Source organism: Papio anubis, chromosome 11 (genome assembly GCF_008728515.1).
Source record: "Papio anubis isolate 15944 chromosome 11, Panubis1.0, whole genome shotgun sequence".
NCBI classification, from domain to species: Eukaryota; Metazoa; Chordata; class Mammalia; order Primates; family Cercopithecidae; genus Papio; species Papio anubis.
The window spans coordinates 26,705,350-26,727,641 of record NC_044986.1 but is presented as its reverse complement, the minus strand read 5'-3'; the positions used below and the strand labels follow the sequence as shown (position 1 = coordinate 26,727,641).

Sequence of the window (22,292 nt, the reverse complement as noted above, 5' to 3'; positions counted from 1 at the left end):
GAGCTTGTGCTTGTAGAGGTGCATACTGAGATATTTATAGATACCGAAAGAAAAACAAAGAGGAATAAATTTGGGGTTATTTCAGCACTAACATGAAATAAAATAAAAATGAATACTGATTTCATTTTATTTGAGCAAAAGGAACTCGTTCCGTAATCAGCTAAACACATTATCTGACCTGACTGGCATAAAGGGACAGACATGTTTTGGTATACAGTGCTTTCATCACTTTCTAATTATGTAACTTTATGAGCCTATGTAGGTTCTTATTTTTGTTTTACAAATGAGAAAACAGAGACTTATATTAAATATGTCCCAGATATTAGTACTGCAGTGACAATTAAACATCAAATACATGTCTGGACTGTGGATTCATAATACAAATAAGTTTTTTCCCTTCTTTCTTTACAGGAGTCTTCAGACAATAGTTATTGGTGATGGTACACATTTTATAAGGTGATGACTATGTGCTAGGCATTGTGCTACATGCTTTACATACAGCGTCACATTTAATCAAATTCTGAAGGCAAATAAGAAAATGTTATAGGTTAAGGAACTAAGGTCAAGGAAACAAAGTCACTTGCAAAACATAACAGTAAATGGCAGAGGTTAGATTGAACATCCTTAATTGTTTCATTCCAATTACTCCCTTTTTCACCAAACAAAACATCCCCACTTGTATTTCACTCTCAATCCATAACAGGCTGAGGCCCCAGTGCCAGCCTCCTTACTTTCCACCTTCATGTAAAATGACACGTAGAAGCTGTGAGGGCAGAGGGTGAAGAGAGGCAGGGAGCCAACTGTGGAGAACACAGCAGGCTCTACCATTCCACTGTGTGGGTATGAGAAACCCTGATGCCACTGGACCAAGGAGCAGGACTGGTGGTTACAGCCACCTGGAGGGACATTCTGCACTGAGTTCACTTCTTATTCCATCCATCCTTTCTAAGTCCTAGACAACCTCTAAAACAAAAGTTGTGCAACCATTCACTTCTACATAGTGAAGCTGATATTTTGGCATCTCATCAAAATAGCATTTTAATGGGCACAATAATAACCGATGCCAGGATTTCCCCGTCATGGAGAAGTGGGTAAACCTGAGAACACTGCTATATACACAGGGTAATAAGCTGACAGTGAAAGTAACCATAGACATTTATAAAGTGAGGTATTTAATAACTTTTTTTTATAAAAGGAAAGTTTTCCTGCACGCTTCCAAGTAAACTCTCAGAAAGGTGATGCTGGGAGGTTTTGTCATTCACCCCACTCAATTCACTTTCCCACTGCATGTCTGTACCATGAGCTATGCTGTAAGAAAAGGGTGAGACAAGTGAGGTGCCCAGGGAGCAACACTTATGAAGGCGCTTACTCTCTGGCCAACCCTATACTTGGGATTCCTTTGTGCTTCATCTCAGCCCTGAGGCTAATACAGATTCTGCATTGACTGAGCATGAGGTGACCATGGATGGCTTAAGATGGCACTGGACACAGGGTTCCCAGTGGCTGCTTAACTCTTTAGGCACGCAGGCATTGGCATCTGGGATTGTCCTGGAGAAAACTACCACTGTGGCCCTTCCCCAGGATCATCTCTTGTTCTCTTTGAAAGAAATGACCTTCCTCACCTTATTAATTTAGCTAAATCCTACTTCTTCTTCCCCTCAGTTTTCCTTTACAGAATCCACTAGCATCTGAATTTTAAAGGAGGATGGCACTTAATACAAATGAATCTCTAATATGTGGGACTCACAGGCAGTCCGTGAGCAGGAAGCTAGTGTTTTAACCCTTACAAGGGAGAAACGTGGCAATGCCTGATACTCAGGTCTGAGACAGAACCAGTTGGCTGAGTGGAATTTGCATTATGAGCTAACAGAAACACCTCCAATTGCCAAAAGAGACTTAATTCTCTTTGTATTATCTGTATAACAAATATTAAAGGATGAGAATATTAACTGCAGCATTATTTATAGTGGCAGAAAAAGCAAAATAACCCAAATGTCCATGGAAGAAGGATGACTGATAATACTATAATAATACTTAATACCATGGAATTAAATAAATGAGAAAGTATCCTTATATATTCTGACTTAGAAAGATTTTTAAGTCATATTTTTGAATGAAAAAGGAAAACAGAAGAACAATGTATCTAGTAGGAAATCACATATAAAAACAACCTCCCAAATTAATTTGTGTATTTTCTCTTGGGACCAGTATTTGCTAGCAAATGCAAAGAAAAGTTTTAGAAGCATGCATATCAAACAGATCACAGTTGTGTGGGGAAAGGGGGCCAGGATTGGGGTGATGATATAAATTGGCTTTTAAACATATAAAACATACACATTTATTTTGTGACTAAATATTTGTAAGTAAAAATCTAAATGTATAGTGGCAGCATTATTAGTGGCTACAACATTATACACTGAATCTGCTTATAAAATACCACTGAATCAACACATAGCCAAATGACATCTGTGGAGAGGGGCTGGAGTAACATTAAGGGAGACAGAAAGTTTTTTTCCAAGTTCACTGACATTTTACCTCTTACCAACTCTTGAGTTGGCTACAGACAATGCAAATGGGAATTCAGTGGTGTGAGGCCTTCTTTGTAGATGATTTCAGGCCTCTGTCCCAGCTAAGGGTCTTCGTGTTCCTAATGCAAAATGTGTAGTTGAGACAACATGCTGATCAGTGGGGTTATTATTGACAACCATTCCCTTGACTTTAGTGTGTAAGGCCCTATTTGCATATTCACTCCTCCACCTATGAGCATCTTACTTATGAGAGCAGAACATTTACCATACCCGCTGATGGCTGGTATTTATCATATGTTCTCTTTACAAACCAGCTTGCTCACCAATGCTGATGCTTTTCTGCAAAATGTTTAACTGGAACATGCAAAACTGGTGGATGTGGCAACTTAACAAAAATCATTTGGGGTCAGATGCTATCGTGTAATACCCACTGAAATGAACAAGCCCCTGAGAGCGAAGGTGGAGTCCTAGAAGGTAGAGTTGTAATTTTGTGACTACTAAACATAACAACTGCATTGACCAACATTTATATACCTGGACGCTTATTGCTAAGTCACATTTTAATTGACATTATAATTTTAATTTTATGTGGCATAGATGGTATTCCTTTTGAATATAAAATTACTTAATCATCACTGATGTTTTATTTGATGTTAGTCAGGATTTATAAGATCTCAATGGGCCAGGTGCAGTGGCTCACGCTTATAATCCCAGCACTTTGGGAGGCCAAGGTGGGTGGATCACGAGGTTAGGAGATCACCTGGCTAACATGGTGAAACCCCGTCTCTACTAAAAATACAAGAAATTAGCCGGGCATGGTGGCGGGCACCTGTAGTCCCAACTACTCTGGAGGCTGGGGCAGGAGAATGGCGTGAACCCAGAAGGCAGAGGTTGTAGCGAGCTGAGATCGCGCCACTGCACTCCAGCCTGGGCGACAGAGCGAGACTCCGTCTCAAAAAAAAAAAAAAAAATCTCAATGAACTGAAGAGTGAGGGGTCACAGGTGTCATTCAGCCTTGGTCTATGATTGAGTAGCATCTGGAACAATTTGATCCCTCTGTGTTTCAGCCTCCTATCATCAATACCAAAGACAAACTAATGTAACTTCCTTGACTGATTGAGCTGGTTATAAAAAAAAACAAAACAAAACAATTCTTAAATTAGCTTGAGGGGCTTCCAATGCCCTTTACAGTGTCTAAACATGCTAGTACCTGCAAGTAATAAAACTCCTGTCTTTTGCATTCCTTCCCCATTAAGTTTAGTTATTTTATCAACCTTTTCATTTTTTTCCCCCATGGTACCATGCTAAGACCTCACTGACCCACTGCTACAAAAATGTTACTTGTATTTCCTTGGATGTTGTGTTATCATTCAAAAAAATCATAGCTTATTCCTTTCAAAGGTTCTAGGAATCCCTAACATCAGAAATAGGAATCATTGCAGTCCTTTTCTATGCCTTTCCCTCCTTGAAAAGAATAGTATCTATTATTTTGATAATCTTAAAAAAAAAAACATATTTAACATTTCAAATACAGAGTACATAAATGGAAGTCTCACCTCCTCAAGTGGATTCTCTGTACTGTGGCTGGCTTGAGAAAGGAGAAGGGGCTTTATCAAGTAGAAATGGCGGATTGGTAAGGCTCCTACCTCCTTATTTCTCCTTTCTCCTTCTTCGTTCCCTTTCTCTCTCTCTCTCTCTCTCTTTTTTTTTTCTTTTTCTTTTTCTTTTTTCTTTTGTAGAGATGGGGGTTTCCCTATGTTATCCAGGGTTTTCTTGAACTCCCAGACTCAAACAATCCTTCCACTTCAGCCTCCTGAGTAGCAGGGACTACAGGCACGTACTACCACACCGGCTTCTTTTCTAACTTTTTATTATCAGAATTTTCAAATATGTATGAAGAAAAGTAATGTAATCAATTCCCATATGCTCATTACCTATCTCCAAAAAATTATCAGTGCTTACCTGTTTTTTAACACTTTAAAACAAAACTCACACAAATATGTATCTCTAAAACCAAGGCTGTTTTCTTAGTCTAGCCAAAATGTCTTTATCATGCCTAAATATATAATTCTTTAATATCACTTATGATGGTTAACTTAATATGTCAACTTGACTGGGCCATAGTATGCCCAGATATTTGGTCAAATGTTACACTTCTGTGTGTTTTTAAATGAGATTAACATTTAAGTCAGTAGACTGAGTAAAGCAGATTGACTTCTCTAGTGAGGGTGGGCCTCATCCAATCAGCTGAAGGCTTAAATTCAACCGGCTGACAGTTCCCAAAGTAAGAGAGAATTCCTTCCCCCTGATGGCATTCAAATTGGAACACTGGCTTCTTTTCCTGCCTTCGGTCTTGAACTGAAAGACAGGCTCTTCTGGGTCTCGGTCTGCTGGCCTTTGGACTAGAACTACAACATTGGCTCTTTGATTTCAGGCCTTCAGACTTGAACTAGAACTACACTGTCAGCTCTCCTGGGTCTCCAGCTTGCTGACTTACCCTGCAGATCTTGGGACCCACCTACCTCCATAATCGAATGAGCCAATTCCTTACAATAAATCTCTCTCTTTTTTTTTTTGAAACGGAGTCTTACTCGGTCGCCCAGGCTGGAGTGCAGTGGTGCAATCCCGGCTCACTGCAACCTCTGCCTCCTGGGTGCAAGTGATTCTCCTGCCTCAGCCTCCTGAGTGTCTGGGACTACAGGCGCACACCACCATGTGTGGCTAATTTTTTTTTTTTTTTTTTTTTTTTTTTTTGTATTTTTAGTAGAGATGGGGTTTCACCATCTTGGCCAGGCTGGTCTCAAATTCCTGACCTCAAGTGATCTGCCCGCCTCAGCCTCCCAAAGTGCAGTGCTGGGACTACAGGCGTGAGCCACCACGCCTGGCCAATAAATATCTTTCTAAATAAATATACATCCTACTGGTTTTGTTTCTCTGGAAAGCCCTAACTAATACATTACCCGAATTAGTGTATGTTCAATTTTCCTCGAGGCTCAAATGTGTCTTTTTACAGATCATTTATTTGAATCAGAATTTAAATAGGTTCCATACACTATTTTAAAGTTTATAGATACCAACTACATTTGAGACAAATTTACGATTTTTTTTTCCTTTTTATAGCATTTCTTAAATAATACTGCATAAACCCCATGACACAGAATATTAAACACCAAATTTTAGAATGTGATTCTGGATTTACAAAGGTCAGAATGCATGTTTAAATGTGTCAAGACTGAACATAAAGAGAAAGCAAGATACATTCGTATTAGCACTACTATACTTTTGAAAAGTCAGTGAGTTCCTTTTGTGATTCCAGGTTCCACATCTATAAAACAGGAAATGCAAATATGAAATATCTATTTGGCCTTCCTCATCATGGATATAATAAGGGTAAAGGGTAACTTCACAGGATTAAATAACTTGAAAACAAAGTATCGAGAAAATGAAGACATTTTTATTTCAATATTGTCATCGTGATCTTCATCCAATAAACATTTCTCTTTTTTAAATTTGCAATTGGGATCTTATTCTCACATGAAACTTGCACCATTAGTGCAAAGTTGTGCTTCATTGCTAAAATGAACAAAAGCAATTACATCGTGCTGTAAGGAAATATGCCTGGTCTTTGATCAGAAGTAATTCTGTCAGTATAACACATGCTGAAAGGCAGCAAAGGTTGGCCTCTCAAGGTCACTACTCCAGACACTTACCCGGTACTATTGAGGTAACTCTGTCCCAAGCTGCAATCCTTTGACAGAGAGGATGGATTGAACCAAAATGCCGGCAGGCACTGGCCATTGCTGTGTCGCTCATAACCATAGTCGCTGTTAGGAAAGAGCCGAGAAAAACCTTTCAGTAGGTGGCAAAATTACTGAAAACAATTCCATGTCAGTCCACAGCCAAGTGCTACACTAATCAATTAGTCAAAACAAACAAAAACAAGACAAACACACACACACACACACACACACACAAGCATTCCCTGAATCAATGACTTCTCAAAAATAGAACTTTTTTCATAGACTATCTATCAGTTATTCAGGAAAATATCCTACATAACTGGTCATTCCATTTAAACACTCTTAAGTTGAGTGAGTAGATTGTGTTCTCATTAGAAGGATACACAATACAGATGGCTGGGCCCAGAGAAAGCTGTAATGAGAAAACAGGCAGTGGTGGGGCTCAACCCTTGGTGAGAAATTCATCGCAGAGTTTAACATGGTCACATGTGGCACAGTCCTCATTACTGGTGATGTCTTTGGGATGCTCTTCTAAGACATCTGGATCTACCAAGTAGAGCTGAGCCAGGTCTCTCTGTGTACACTCCATATGCTTCAAAGTTACAGCCAAAAAGGAAATGTCCTTCAGGAGTGTCTCGAGCATTTCCCCTAAGGAAATGTTTCATACTAGGCAGTTAGCACTGCCAGTTGGAACTAACTGCTTTAAATCCTCTCTCTACTTTGGAAATAGTCAAAGACTTCCCTCTCAGCCTCCTCTCATTCATGCTTCCAGAGGCCTCTGAGTTGCCTGATATTCTTGGCTTCTGGCAAATGAACCTGGGCACAGAGAATGACAACAAATTGCACCTCCACATGCACAGACAAATCGCAGGCAGCAATCGGCAAGCATTAGTATGAACTGGCCCATCTGTGTAATGGAGGTGAGATGCTGGCACACAAGGGTCAGGAAGGGAGAAATAGGCTCAGCTCAGAGGCCTGTCACCAGGCAGCTGGTACTTAGAATTTTGCACATACCAGCAGGATTTGGTGCTGGTTCAACGCAGCACGGGCAGGAAGACTTCAGAATTGCTGCCTATAGGACAACCAGTGTTCACTTTGGGGAGTTACTTTACAAATGCTGGAGAGGGACAGGCAAGGTCATTTGGGGAACTGTCCAGGAGAAAGCCAAACCAAAGAGAAACACTCAGGGACAATCACCTTTCATTACACTACAGCCAGGTGTAATCACTGAAACTCCAGCTGCTGGTAGAAACCCAACAAGGTCGTGATGAGCCTTCCCAAATATTTTCAGAAATCATGCAGTTACAGAAATCCCATTGGATCAGAAAACCTTACAATGGCCTCCTTCGTGATTAATTTCCCACTTCTCAGAATGCATTTCAGCTGGTGGGATGAGTAGCAGATCCAATCACAAACGAATGCAGGGATTGGGCCAAGACTGAGGGGCACGAGGGATGTGGGACAGGAGAAATCTAATTGCTTTCCTTATCTGGTATTCCTTTCAGTCTGGACTAGCTTACAATTGAAAAAGAAAAACAACAACAACAACAAAAGACTGGCTTCCTTTGAAGCCTGTAGAAAAGATTCCCAGAGAAGCAAATGTTTTGAGGAGAAATCAGGACGTTGGGACATCTCATCTCATTTTTTTTTTTTTCTCTGTGGTTTTCTACCAGAGAATAAATTTGCCTCCTGCTAAAGAATGGCTGTTTCTTAAGGCAAAAGCTAAACTACTAATGTAAGATGCTAACTTCCTTTGCAAATCTTCCTTGAACAGGATAGAAGAAGAAGAAGCCGTTGCTTCAGAAAGAGGGATGTGACAAATGACTTAAAAATCTCATGGTAGTTTTCCCTGTGAATGCATTTCAGGGTGTGAGTCCCGAAGGGTAGTACAAAGATAAAATATTTTTGTCATTGTGATAATACTGCTCTAACTAAAACAGAAGTCACAACTGGGGAGGCCCCTGAAGATTTCATTTGGAGCTTCAATGTAACTGAAACTCTGTTGCCCTCTGGCTGAGCCCAAATAGATATTTCATTGGCTCTTGGCTTGGCGTCCTCACCAACAAGGGGTACAGCTGTGGGTTACTGGTCTGACTGCTGGCTGCCACTCTTGTCAGACCTTCTTAGTGCTAGAATATCTCCAGATGTCTATCACAAGAGAAGGTTTAATTTTTCTAAGATATGTGATGCGTATGTACACAGTATCTCAGTCCAATCACTTATATTTTAATGATTCAGTATGTAACCTGAGATTGCAATACAGCTAGAAATAAATTGTTAAAAAATGACTTTAGTTCTTATGTCGGTCAAGTTTGGTAACACATATGTATACATTTAGTGATTGTGTTCTCTAAATTAAAAACAAACAAATAAAGGAAAAGCAAAAAGAAGAGGGAAGGAAACAATGGAAAATGAGATGGAAAATACCAAGGGAGTTACCACCTACTTGTCCTCAATAATGTGTAAGCCTTACCTGAACAATTAACACTGACAACAAGCCAAGGGCTTCACTGTGCCCACAAGCTAGTTTTCTGCTGAGTAAATGTCTCAAGAAGGACTCTATGGCACATTTAGAGTTTAACCTCTAAATGTCTCAGTACTTCTCCAGTTTAAATTAGCTTAATCCTGGTAAAGCAAGAAGTCTCCTTTATCGCTAGGTTCACTGAGTTACAGATTTGCAATGCCATTGAATCCATCCTTGCTCTGAGTTCGAGAATGTCTTCCATGAATCTCATAAGCTGTGGTCAGCTAACTACGACTTGAAAACTTGCAGGGACAGAAAATTTACTGCCCTAAAAGGCTATTATTCCACTACAGGCAATCCTAGATTCTAGAAAGCTTTCATCTAGAACACAAATATGTTTGTTTTGTTTGCTCCCTAAAAAATACACTTACTGTTTCTTACTGTTTCCAGTGTTGCTGTTTGAAGCAGCACAGAAAGAATCTGCCTTTTTTTTTTTTTTTAAGAGATAGTCTCCCTCTGACACCCATGTTGGAGTGCAGTGGCGCAATCTTGGCTCACTACAACCTCTACCTCCCAGGTTCAAGCGATTCTCCTGCCTTAGCCTCCTGAGTAGTTGGGATTACAGGTGCCTGCCACCATGCCCAGCTAATTTTTGTATTTTTAGTAGGGATGGGGTTTTACCCAGGCTGGTCTCCAACTCCTGACCTCAAGTGATCCACCCCCCTCAGCCTCCCGAAGTGCTGGGATTACAGGCATGAGCCATCACGCCCGGCCAAATCTGCTCTCCTTTGGTCCTAGGAATCCAGCAATTATATGAAGATAATTACCAGCCATCTTCTGAGTCCTCTTTCAGTCTAAAGAAACTCTTGATTATCCCACATACACATGTACATAGCTAGTAAACTATGAGGTAATTTTATAAGAATATGAAGCTTGCCACTTAGCCCTATGTATGTTACTATTATTTCAATTCTAAGGTTTCATTCAGGCCCATGTGGATTTGATACACCGAATGGCTCCAGGAGATAATTGCACAAGCTCACCAATCAAAATCAGCCTCAGTGCAGACACAGGGTTCAGATTCCATAGCTCCTGCATATTTTCCTTGCATACACTTCCGCTCTGATTTTCGCTTCTTATATATCCTTTTTGCTCCCATGATACACGCTTCCCCCTGTAAGCAGAGGAGGATCACAAATACTTGGGCACATAGTTTGGACTTTCCCTGCTCCAAATGAGTGACGTTTAGGGAGACATTTGCAAATCTTAGTGTAATGTGAACTTTGGTAGCCCTCTTTGTGCTAACAACATTTTCCTTTTGCGGTCTAGAGCCCTCTTATACAACCTGACTATAAAGGCAATCCTAACAATCACTGAGGATTATTAAATAACATCCTTAATTTTGTGTGCACTTACCAAACCTTTATTTGGCAAAGTGTTGGGTGCAGTGCTATGAAGGACACACAGTTAAGTAAGACTCAGTCTGCACCTAGTGCATTGACAACAAATGTGTAGTAATTAAGTTCAATTCCCCTATAATAAAAGATTTACACAGTTGGTCATTTATGAGAGCATGAAAGAGGAGCATTGCTAAGAAATATAAAGATCCATTTTGCCTCGATTTATTATGCCTCTGCCCACACAACTTTATAGCACAGATTTTAATGCTCCTCTACCAGACAAGCGAGAGAGCTAAATTCAGTGTTTTCCCACAAAATAAATAAAAGCTTTGAATATCACAATGATTGTGCATCCCAAAGGAGAAAATATCAGCAATGTAAATGAGCGATTTTATTGTTTAGCCTCTGAATAGTGTGGGTGTTTCCAGATAACGCAGGGCCCACTATCAGACACACTCCTCCTCTTGTGTTTCTGAAAGATCAGAGTAGAATTTTGCTTAATCTACTGAACACCGTCTTTCTTGAGCAAACTCACTTTAACTGGCTTCGTTACACATCTACATTTAAACATATTACTTAGTCTAGGTTTGAGGTATATGACGTTTTTCTGCCTGAATATGGTGATGGCTTTGCAGCAAGTACTTCTACCATATCCTTTGAGAGATCTGTGGAATGACTTGTACCTTGGGAAATCAAGGGAGAGACACTTCCATCCAAGCATTTTGATATAAGCTGAATAGGTGAGAGGCCAGGACAAATGAAAGTTGCCTATTAATAATTCTGCATTCTCATACCAGGAGTACCTGGCAAGGAGGCAAAAAGTACTATATAGTTCCAAGGAATCAAGGCAAATGGGAAGAAGGATTTCTCTGGCAACACTCACCCAGCATAATTTTGTTATTTTATGTCTCTGTTTGCACTGCTAGATAAAACTGAAGATCTCGTCCTCATCCCCTCCCCCACCATGCAACCATATGACATTCTTAGATGAATTATGTTTGGATCTCAGTGCTGAATTGGTATTTCATTTTGAGTTGTAAGTCTAAGCCAAGCACATTTGAATTTTATCTCATTATATTTTAGCACAATAAAAACAGAAATGACTTCACAACAAGCTATAAATGGTGAGCTTGTTCACTGCTGTGGAACACAAAATGTGTAAGTAAACAGTGGATGGACATTTTGGCCTAGATCACCCTAGTTCCTATACCTTAGCAACCAGCTTTCCCCCAACACCACTCATGCTTCCTGCCCAGACCTTAGTCTCAGTTCTTTTCCTCCTACCTGGCTGTGCAGCTGCCAGGGTCTGTAGTCCTCTTCGGCACACCGTCTATCAAAAATGGACTTGTAGTCTACTTTGACCAGCTGCCATTCAGAGCGGTGGCTGAAGTGTCCAAACACTCTACAGAGTTCATGGTGATAAAAATAATCACAATGATAATAATGCCATGAGTAATAACTACAGAGAGCATTTGTGGAGTGTTCACCCTGAGCTAAGCACATTACATGAATCACATCATTTAATCCTCAAAACACATTCATGAAGAGGGTACTTTTTATTTTATTTATTTATTTATTTATTTTTTAGACAGAGTCTTGCTCTGTCACCATGCTGCAGGGCAGTGGTGCAATCTCGGCTCACTACAATCTCCAACTCCCTGGTTCAAGTGATTCTCCTGCCTCAGCCTCCCGAGTAGCTGGGATTAGAGGCATGCACCACTACACCCAGCTAATTTTTTTTTATTTTTAGTAGAGATGGGGTTCCACCATGTTGGCCAGGATGGTCTCGATCTCCTGACCTCGTGATCTGCCCACCTTGGTCTCCCAAAGTGCTGGGATTACAGGTGTGAGCTACTGCACCTGGCTGAGGAGGGTACTATTACTGGATCCACTTCACAGATAGATAATATGAGGTTCAATGAGTTTTGTTAACATTGCAAAAAACAAAATCAAGTCATAATAACAGGTAGAACCAGACCCAGAGTGTTTAATTCAAGAGCCCACTTGTACATATTGTGCCACAAGATTGGTTGGGAAAATATGGTTGAGAAAAACAATCATAAATTCTGTATTCTATGTGGTCCAAGATTAGACTTCTAGGTTATCTTGCTCATGTACATAGTTCCCATGGTTTCCATGCTATTTTACCTTCCCACCAGCCCCTAGCGAAAGTGATCAGCAGAGCCAAGTACTAATAATGGTTTCCTACATTGCACATTCTATTCTCTTTACTCAGAGAGACTTAAGTATTTACTGAGATGTTTGAATTACCAATCAGAGGTTTGAAGAAAAGCCATGAAGTGGCCTGCTGGGTCAGTTTTTAAAAATCTCTGTTTTGAAAATATAAAAATTGAAGAAAGACAAATTATGGAACGCATTGCTAATTTAGCTATGTTTCTCATTAAGAAAAGTGTAGCTATTAGTCATATTAGATTTTTATTATTGTTTTCTGCCATTAAAAAGTAGTAGTGGTAGGCCGGGCGCAGTGGCTCATGCCTGTAATTCCAGCACTTTGGGAGGCCAAGGCGGGTGGATCACGAGGTCAGGAGATCGAGACCATCCTGGCTAACACGGTGAAACCCTGTCTCTTCTAAAAAAAAAAAAATTAAAAAAATTAGCTGGGCATGGTGGTGGGTGCCTGTAATCCTAGCTACTCGGAAGACTGAGGCAGGAGAATGGTGTGAACCCAGGAGGCGGAGCTTGTAGTGAGCTGAGATCATGACACTGCACTCCAGCCTGGACAACAAAGTGCGACTCTGTCTCAAAAAAAAAAAAAAAAAAAAGAAAAAAAAAAGGAGTAGTGGTAGGGGAGAGAATTGGAAAGCTTACCAAGTATTGACTTTGGCTTGAAAGTTTTCATTGATGACAGATCAACTACTTTACAACCATCCCTATTTTCCATGTCCAATTTTCCAAAGGAATGAATTATTACAGTTTCATACTTGAAATTCAAAGTCCATGTACTGAAGCTCATAGGCAGGGTCATTAATCTTTCGCAAATTAATGATCATCACATTCCAGACAAAAATGAGTATAAATGCAATTTCACAAGAACAGACTGTTCTCACAGTTTTCCTCATATGCCTCACAATTGGGTTAGGTAAAGAGCCAGGGAAAAATACAATGCTTTGTGGGATTTTGATGAAACTCTATGTTCTGACTTAAAGCGAAATCATTCCTATATGCCTGAGATTTTCTATATATGCAGGTTCTTTATTATTAAAGTTTTAAATGTACAGATTTATTTCCTATTGAAATTGTCACTTCTAATTTCTCTTAGCGCCTCAGTCTGGGTCTCCTAAAAACTATCAAAGAACCAAGAAAATAGCTGCCCACATTTTTCTTCCCTATTTTCTGTACGTTCTTGCAGTAAGATGCAACAGCCTTAACCTAACAGCTGCAAATCAAACAGGCTTAGCTATAAAACATTTTTGTAGATTACTCTTTTCTACGAAGGCTGGACCACATCATAGTTTCAACTTACGTCATGATGAGAGTCTCTTCTCCAGGCTCACCCAGAACCCCATCCACAAAAAGTGGAATAGATGTGAAACTGTATTTGCTCCAAGATCTCCCTTCATCAAAACTCAACCTAATGATATAAAAAATATCAGTCATCAGATCTCCGAAGGAAAAAAAAAAAAGTCATTTCAAAGGGAAGACACTCTCAACCCAGAGATAATACATTTTAAAAGTAGCTGAGACATTGTCAAAATGAGCCTTTCATATAAATAAGTATTCTTAATTATATCGGAAAATAGAAATACAGTTAGCCAAGCCATGGGGACACAGATGTATTAAAACATCAATAAAGGAACAGCTACATTAAATGGGAATTAACTATAAGTCTTTTATAAAATTTTTGAAAGTTTGGATATTTTTTTATTTCTTAGACCTCAAGCTCTTGACCCTGTCCAAAACCTCTCTACTGTCTAACAAGTCTCACAGGTGATACTGAAGAGTGATGACCTTGTAAGACTTACTTAGATTTCAATCAACTCATCTCTAAGTGACCAAGTCCTCAGTGTGTCCTTCTTACAACTATAAATCCTGGCTGACCTCACTGAATGAATGAGTACAGGATAGGCTCTTGAAAGCAAGAGAAGATAATTCTTCAGTCCTGACGGTCACTGGAATGGTCTAAATGCTTGTGTCCTCTCTAAAATTCAAATGTTGAACATCTAATCACCAATGTGATGATATTAGAAGGTGGAAACCTTAGGAGGTGATTAAATCATAAGGGCGGACCACCCATGAAAGGAATTAGTCATCTTATAAAAGAGGCCTCAGAGAACTGCCTTGCCCTTCCACCATGTGAGGACATAGCAAAATGGTGCCATCTATAAACCCAAAAGTGGAGCCTTCATCAGACACTGAATCTGCCAGCACTTTGATCCTGGACATCTCAACCTCCAGAACTACGAGAAATTAGTTTCTGTTGTTTATAAGCCACCCAGTTGACGGTATTTTGTTATAGCAGCCCAAATGAACTAAGATGGTCACCCAGGATCCCTTCTTTTGCTCTGCGTTTCTTTATGAATGCCCTTGCTCAAGCTTAGCCTGTTTTTCTTTTCTCTTTTGCAGCTTTCCCTTCTGTCATCAAAATAACTAACAGTAGAAGGAAAACTGGGCTTTTGATTTTGGACAAACTCATATATGGAGAGAACCACTTTCAAAAACACGGATGAAAGGGCCTATCGATAACTCCTCTGGAAGTTAGTCCTTATACATCCATCTGTGGGACATGCACAGGCAGAATTGTGGAATATCACCTCAAAAAAGAAAAACAAGAAAGCAAGATCAGGAGAAATGAGACTGGAGCAGAACTGTGATGAGTTGATCATCTCTGTATGGAATGCAAAAATGGATATGGATATTAAACTCCAGGAGATGTTATTTGGGAAAGGTGACTGCAAGAAGTCAAGCTATTCAGAGACTATACCTGATCATGAACATTGTTCTACCTGTAATCTTGTTGAGAGAACAATATACTGGTGAGGGAGTGAGGGTGAAAGTACCATAACATTTGCAAAGTATAATGCAATTTCTCTCTCAGGGAGTAAAAAACTCTCACTCTCCCTCTCTCTCTCTCTCTCTCTCTCTCTCTCTCTCTCTCCCTCCCCCTCTCTCTCTCCCCCCCCCCCCCCCCCCCCCCCCCCCCCCCCCCCCCCTCCCCCCCCCCCCCCCCCCCCCCCCCCGCCCCCCGTCTGTGTCTCTTTCTCTTTCCTACCACCACTGCTCTAGTAGACCTTGACATTCTGAAACTGGCCCAACTGTCCTATAGAACCGATGTTTACGGTTTCTTTGAATAAACATAGAAATTGATCCTCCCTGTCTTCAAACTTGAGAAAGTTACATTTGTCTTATCTGAGTTCTTTTCTCAGGAAACCAACCATCAGGCCTCCCAGGTAGTATCAAGGAGCTGAAACTTACCAGACAAAGACATCTGACAATGAGAAGCCAGACAACTTACCCATCATGACTGTCTAATTGCCAACTTGCCTCCTGTGGACCACTTCCTCTTCCTCACCTCCTCTTCTTTATCCTTCCCTAATTCCTGTTTTCCCACACCTGGTTACGTTTCTTCCCTCTATATAAACCCCTAATTTTAGTCATCAGACAGATGGACTTGGGACTGATTGCCCATATCCTTGGCTGCAGCACCCAATTAAAGTTTTCTTTCCTGGCAACATTGTTGTCTCAGTGGATGGGCCTTTTGTGTGGAGAGTAAGAGGACCTGAACCAAACCTCGGCATTTTGGTAACAGATTTACTGCAAAAACAGACACAGTTCGATAGCCTGACTCCTAGACTGATCTTAGCAGTGCAGGACCATCAGGTGCAGATCACACAGGCAGCAGGTGCCCTTACCAAAGATGTCGAATTGGGAGAGATGTGTGTTTCATAGCAACCAGTACTCCACCTTGATCCAGGTACAAAACACTGTGCTCTTCTTCAAAGATCTGGATGAGGAAAACACATACATGGACACACATCCACATCCACACATACCCAACCTTCAAAGAATAAGTCTTCATATGAGAACAAAAATCCTTCCCATGATATAAATAGGTTTCCCTAAATCTTTGGGAAAATAAAGTTATAGAACAATTCTCCCCAACATAGGCTACTGTACCATTGGTGTTACACAAAATAATTTTAGGTGTGTATAAAATAAATTTGAACAATGAATATTTATGGGTTCATGCTTAGATTCCTTCATTTTCATGATAATTTCTATTGATTCCCAGTTATGATGATGTCAGAATATTGGTTAACTGTCATATATTATACATCTCTAGACAGAGGGAACCTTAGAAATCATTTACTCCAACAGTCTCATGTTCATAAATAAGGAATCTAAGGTTTAGAGAGATGTGGTAACTTGCCTGAGATCATGCATACAGTAATGGACGGAACTTGGACTTGCTGCATTACAGTGCCCTTTCCAGATCTTATTACTCTGAAGTTTCCGACTGTTATCAAAAACTGTTCTTGTTTAATTAATAGATGTTCCACCAAAATCATGGTGAGTTCTGTTGTCATCTTTGGGTACATGTATCATTGGGTCTTTCTCCAAATGTAGAGAAACAAATTTGAAGTCAAATGGAGACACAATGGAAACAATCTCTAGATCCTTTCTGTATAAGATGCATACTGTTCTCTCAGATTATTAGTATAGGCTTGCCTGGAGTTACATTACAGACACTCTTCTTCCAATTTGTTTATTTCTTATACCCAAGATGCACCCCAAGACTACAGAAGTAAAGACTTCTTTGCCTTGTTTGGGGTGTTGGAAAGAAGAAAATGGGATCCTAGCTCTCTGTTCTCCAAAGGAAGTTTACTTAGGATAGTCCAAGTTTCTACATACCTCCAAGATCAATTGCTATGGGGTTTCTTATGCAAATTTCTTCCCTTCCTCCTCCGCTCAAAATATCAGAATCCCACTGAGGATCTATAAAGAGTCTGAAGCTAAGAAATGGCAATTGGAACATAATGTGGACACCTCTATCTAAAATGTAAAGCAGAGTGCTCTCCTTGCTAAGTGTGATTACCTATGCATTAGATTTCAATTTACAGTGCTAGTTATTGTATGATAATTAAACATCGGTAGGTTATTAAAACATATTTATTGAGGTATAACCACCACGCATTAGGTGCATGTCTTGTTAAGATTGCTAAACCTTATTAAATGCCTGTTTTATAAGCTATGGGTACCTAATTTTCATTCAGAAGAAAGGCATGAAGCACTTAAGCTAAACACACTGGTTTAAAGTATTCCATTTCTACTTTCTCTAACATATGCATCCTGATGGTTATTACTCTGTCTTTTGCACATGAGATTTAAACATCTCAGAATACCACCTGGGTAATGGCCATTTCTATATCTGCATTCCTTCCTATTCTGACTTCAAGGCAAGGGGAATTTATGGAGCCAACTCAGCATTAGATATGTAATCTACCCTTAAGGCTGCATATTCCCTATATGATAAACCCTTAGGTATTCTGGTTTTCATCTACAGGAAAAAATTTAGTCAGACTTAATTTGGTTTCGTTGTGACTTATAAATGTCCTTACATACAAGCTCTGAATAAGGAACATCTTTATTAAATGATAAAAAATCTAATTCTATAAATATTTGCTAAATTCCAAGATTTAAGACTTTTATTAAAAAAGGAAAAACAAACATATTCACAGTCGTTAGGATTTATGTGTAGCACTGCTGAAAAAGTTCCCAGATTTGAACCAAGCTGGGCAATTTTTATGTTACTTAAACTTTGGTGATTTGACCCAGGGTATTTTCTTACCTGTCTCCAGGTGTTTCCTGCATCTGAAGAGACAAACATGCTGATGTCAGTGTCTGACAATTCAGAACCTATATTACCTAGAAAGAGAAAGATGACATTAGTGAAAAGAACTTTCTGCAAAAGCAACAATGGACTATATTGGCAGGTGCATTGCCTGAGAAAGATTTTGACTGCAAGCATTCTGTCTGTGCAGGAGTTTTCTGCAGACTTGCTTCAGGGCCAATGGCTTAGGTGCCTTTCAAAAATATTTTTAGCTTGCTCATTAAGTTCCAAGTACAGATATCTAGCTTCTTAAAATAAACACTATTTACCACAGCCAGCAAACCAGGCAAGCTTCTTACCTGATGCCACTATGATGCTTGGAGCTGTGTCTTTGCTGGCAATGATCCCTGACGTGTAGGGATTCTCAGAGACCTTCAGGTGAAGGTGTAGTGAGCAATAGGGCTGAAAAGAGAAATAATAAGTGCCACAAAATCACATAATCAAAATGGTCATTTGAAGCTCAGAATTAGATCATCCATCCATCCATCCATCCATCTAACCAACCATCCCATTTACCATACATCTATGCACCACTCCAACCACCCACTGTACCTATACCTACCCATCATCTTTCATCCCCCAAATATCTAGTGTCCACTAAGTGTAAAACAATCTTCAAGTTAGTAAAGGAAAGATCACCTTCATTTTAGGTATAATCTAATTTGGTCTTTGTCATTACAGAGCTTACAGTTTATATAGAGGGCATGAGATCCTTCTATTAATTACCATAAAAGAGAATATTTTAACAGCCATAAAAAATGTAGAGACAAAATAGTATGAGATTGTAGAAGGTAGAGATACTATGCTGAAGTTTGAATCATGAATGACTCCAAAAAGAAAACAGTGCCTGAAGCAAAGATGGATAGGTTATGAACAGTAGGTAGATGTTCAAGAGGTTAAAGAATATTCCAGGCCTGAGTAATAGCAACAACAAAGAAAAAGAAGCAGAAAAGGTGAGTAGCACAGTATGTCATCAGGAAAGACTGAAGAGGAGAAATGGGATACGAAGCCAGGAGAGAAGGTCAAGTCAGGTGGGAGGATTTTGAAAAAGTAGGTTGGCATCTCTTAGTCATCCTCCATTTGAGACCTTGGTCTCAGTTGTATAGAAAAAGTATATGAAACTATCCAAACACCCACCAAACAACTGACCCAGCATCTCTACCAGGATATTATCAGAATCAGAATCATTCAATATAAAAGTCATACTTGTAAACAAAATGCACTAGTAGTAAAAATTTAAATGAAAATGTAAGGGACTTGTTTATCTCTGCAGAAACCTCAGTCAAATTATCTGATTGAGATATCAACAGTTTTCAAGAAAAAATGGACACTAAATCTTATATGAATTTTGTTTAAAATAGTTCTTGTACTGAGTTGTCAAAAAATATAAGTTTGTGTTTGAACCCACATTTCTTTTCATCTCTCAGGAAGATTACTTTCTAATCTTATCAACTGGAGTTTTTCGAATCACCAATGTATCTCTGTTATTACTTTTATTCTGCTCTGTAAGTTTCAGCCAGCAGACATTCAGACACCTACAGATGCAATGATTAAATTTATATAGGATGGAGTAAATGACAAAGTGAAAATGAAACTCAGGAATAAAAGCAGCCAGAACGCTGGTGAAATAAAACAGCAGATCACAATTTTCTTTACTGCCAACAAAGTAAAACTCTCAAGGTACGACAATAGTAAGAAATGATTGGTTTTGCATAAAAATTTCATGTAAATCTTTCAAAAAAAAGGAGTTTCCATTTTATAATCTTCTACAAGAGTAAAAAAGACAGCCCCTATTAGAAGAAATATTAGGCCTAGATGCTTGGCTTTTATTTGTCCATGAGGAAGACTAGAACAGATATAATTAAATGCGGTGGATGTTCCAGAACAGCATAGTACAACACTCAGATGATGTAAGACAGGATAAACCAGGAGTGCAAAACCAGTTTTCCATGAAAGTCTTCCTGATAACTGCAGCCTATCAGGGTCTCCCCTCCTCTAATCTACAACAATTTATTTCACTATGCACAATCTTGTATTATCTATTTCAGGTATATACAATTATATCCCTCTAAGAATATACTCTATAAATAAAGATAACTCATTACGTAGTGCTTTGCATCTTTTGTGAAACCTAGCATAGAATCTAAACAAGATAATAAATAGAAGCTTGCAATATCAAGTAATGCTTTTTTGTTAGGACATGAAAGATACCACTTTACTATTTTACTCAGACCAATGCCAGAAGTATGTGGGCAGGACTATAAACCACATAATCTGAATAATGTTGTGAGCATCTGTATGGCATTCCAAGAAGCAGACTACTGCTTGGGGATTATTCCTAGACATATGAGCTTAACAGAGGACATTTTGCATCACCAAGGACTTTCTGCAACAGGTGCACCTGGCTCTCCTAGCCAGGAGAGCACCCAACTTGCAATCTTAAGCCAGTTGCTTGCCACGGCTGGAAGATTTTAAAAGTTATTTTCCACCTGACCTAAGGATTATTTGGTAAGGGGCAGTTGCCATTACAAAGGAAAAATGTCAGGCCATGCATGGTGGCTCAGGCCTGTAATTCCAGCACTTCGGGAGGCAGAGGTGGGTGGATCACTTGAGGTTGGGAGTTCAAGACCAACCTGGCCAACATGGTGAAACCCTGTCTCTACTAAAAACACAAAAATTAGCCAGGGATGGTGGCAGGCACCTATAGTCCCAGCTACTCGGGAGGCTGAGGCAGGAGAATCCCTTGAACCCGGGAGGCGGAGGTTGCAGTTAGCCGAGATCACACCACTGCACTCTAGCTTGGGTGACAGAGCGAGACTCCATCTCTAATACAAAACCAAACCACACCAAAACAAAACAAAACAACAACAATAAAAACCAAAACCAAAAACAAAGGAAAGATGTCATTTTCCATTGGCTACCTCAGCATGCCTCTGTTGCTATCGCTTTCAGAGGACTGAAATCTATTAATCTGAGAAAAAAAGACACCAGTTCACGCAGTAACAGCAACATAAGAAATTATCTTTTGGTGCACTTTTTTCTCCACTCTCACATTTGTAGTACTGGATTGCCCCCAGCTGGTACAAGGAGAATATTCTGTGGCTTTTTTTCTTTCATTTTCTTCAAGGCAGTTATAGCCTACACAAATGTTTAAGGAAAAAACAGTGTGAAGTGATTCATCTTCACTTTTTTCAACTTAAGCTGCTGTACTGACCAGTTTTGGACATTTGTCCAAGTCAAGTCGTAAACAATTAATATAGTTTATATTAGTATATTTTATTATAATGCTTATCAAACCCCTCCAAGTTCCTGGAGGACACAGGACAAAGCTCTCCAGTTCTTATGCACATTTTGCCAAGGCTGGGGGCACATCATAGGCCCCTCTCTTCCTTTCTCTTGTCTTCCTGCCTTCTTTTATCTCATTAGCAAATATGTGCTGACTACCTACACAGGCTAATAGTCGCAATAGTTGTTTTTTTCTTTCCAGGGTTATCTGCAAGTCAATAGAGTCAAAGCACAGCCTGTTCCAAAGGCAGTTCTCTATTTTCCTGACCTTTCCACATTCAGAAAATGTAGAAATGTACACCCAAACCACCAATGCCAGCAGCTGACCTACAGAGGATAGAATGACCAGCACACATTATTGGAAGCTGCCCTTTGCATCCTTACACATAGTCACAGGCCATGGCATGTCAATTATCCATGGCATACCAATTCTAGGAGCAACTAGATCATTAGTCTGTAATCTTTTCTTGGTCAGGTACAAACTTTGGGCATCTGATGCAAACTAAAGACCAAGAAAAAGTGCACACAGACAAGTACACAGAGTCTTGCACTTAATTTCAGGGAGTCTGCAAACCCGTGAAACCGTAAGTGGACCTCTAGTTACTAGTTACCTTTCTTTGCCTGATTCTTTTATTTTAACCAACAAAATACTTTGGTTATTGCAAGTGTTCAATAAATGTCTGCTGAATTTAACTGATCCATTATTTTATACTTCAAGTATTTATCATTTATTCCTTCTGTCTAACTTAAACATTGTACCCTTTGCCCAATATCTCCCTATTTCCTCCGACTTCTAGCCTCCAGTGACTACCATTCTGTCTCCGCTTCTATAAGTTTGATTGTTTTAGGTTCCAAGTAGAAGAAACACAGACTTGGTCTTTCTGTGCCTGGCTTATTTCACGTAGCATAATGTTCTCCAGGTGATCCATAAATTATTTCTAGCATTGTAGATCCCACTGGGGAATTACCATATAATGGAAGACATTTCCCCATCATGTAATAAGTCAACTTTAAAGCTGTTATATT

The 22,292-nt window shown here is 39.6% G+C and overlaps 1 protein-coding gene across 3 annotated transcripts in view; it reads right to left on the bottom strand.

The window, feature by feature from the left end:
• SORCS1 (sortilin related VPS10 domain containing receptor 1) overlaps window positions 1–22,292 on the bottom strand; it is a 594,356-nt gene that overhangs the window by 91,200 nt on the left and 480,864 nt on the right. For all 3 annotated transcript variants that reach the window (XM_009215327.3, XM_003904235.4, XM_009215326.3), the window contains exons 11-17: window positions 18,281–18,383; window positions 17,940–18,016; window positions 16,003–16,094; window positions 13,617–13,724; window positions 11,417–11,534; window positions 9,776–9,906; window positions 6,239–6,352 (exon numbers count right to left, since the gene is read on the bottom strand). In XM_009215327.3, the coding sequence (XP_009213591.2) occupies window positions 6,239–6,352; window positions 9,776–9,906; window positions 11,417–11,534; window positions 13,617–13,724; window positions 16,003–16,094; window positions 17,940–18,016; window positions 18,281–18,383 (743 nt within the window). The remainder of the gene's footprint in view (window positions 1–6,238; window positions 6,353–9,775; window positions 9,907–11,416; window positions 11,535–13,616; window positions 13,725–16,002; window positions 16,095–17,939; window positions 18,017–18,280; window positions 18,384–22,292) is intronic.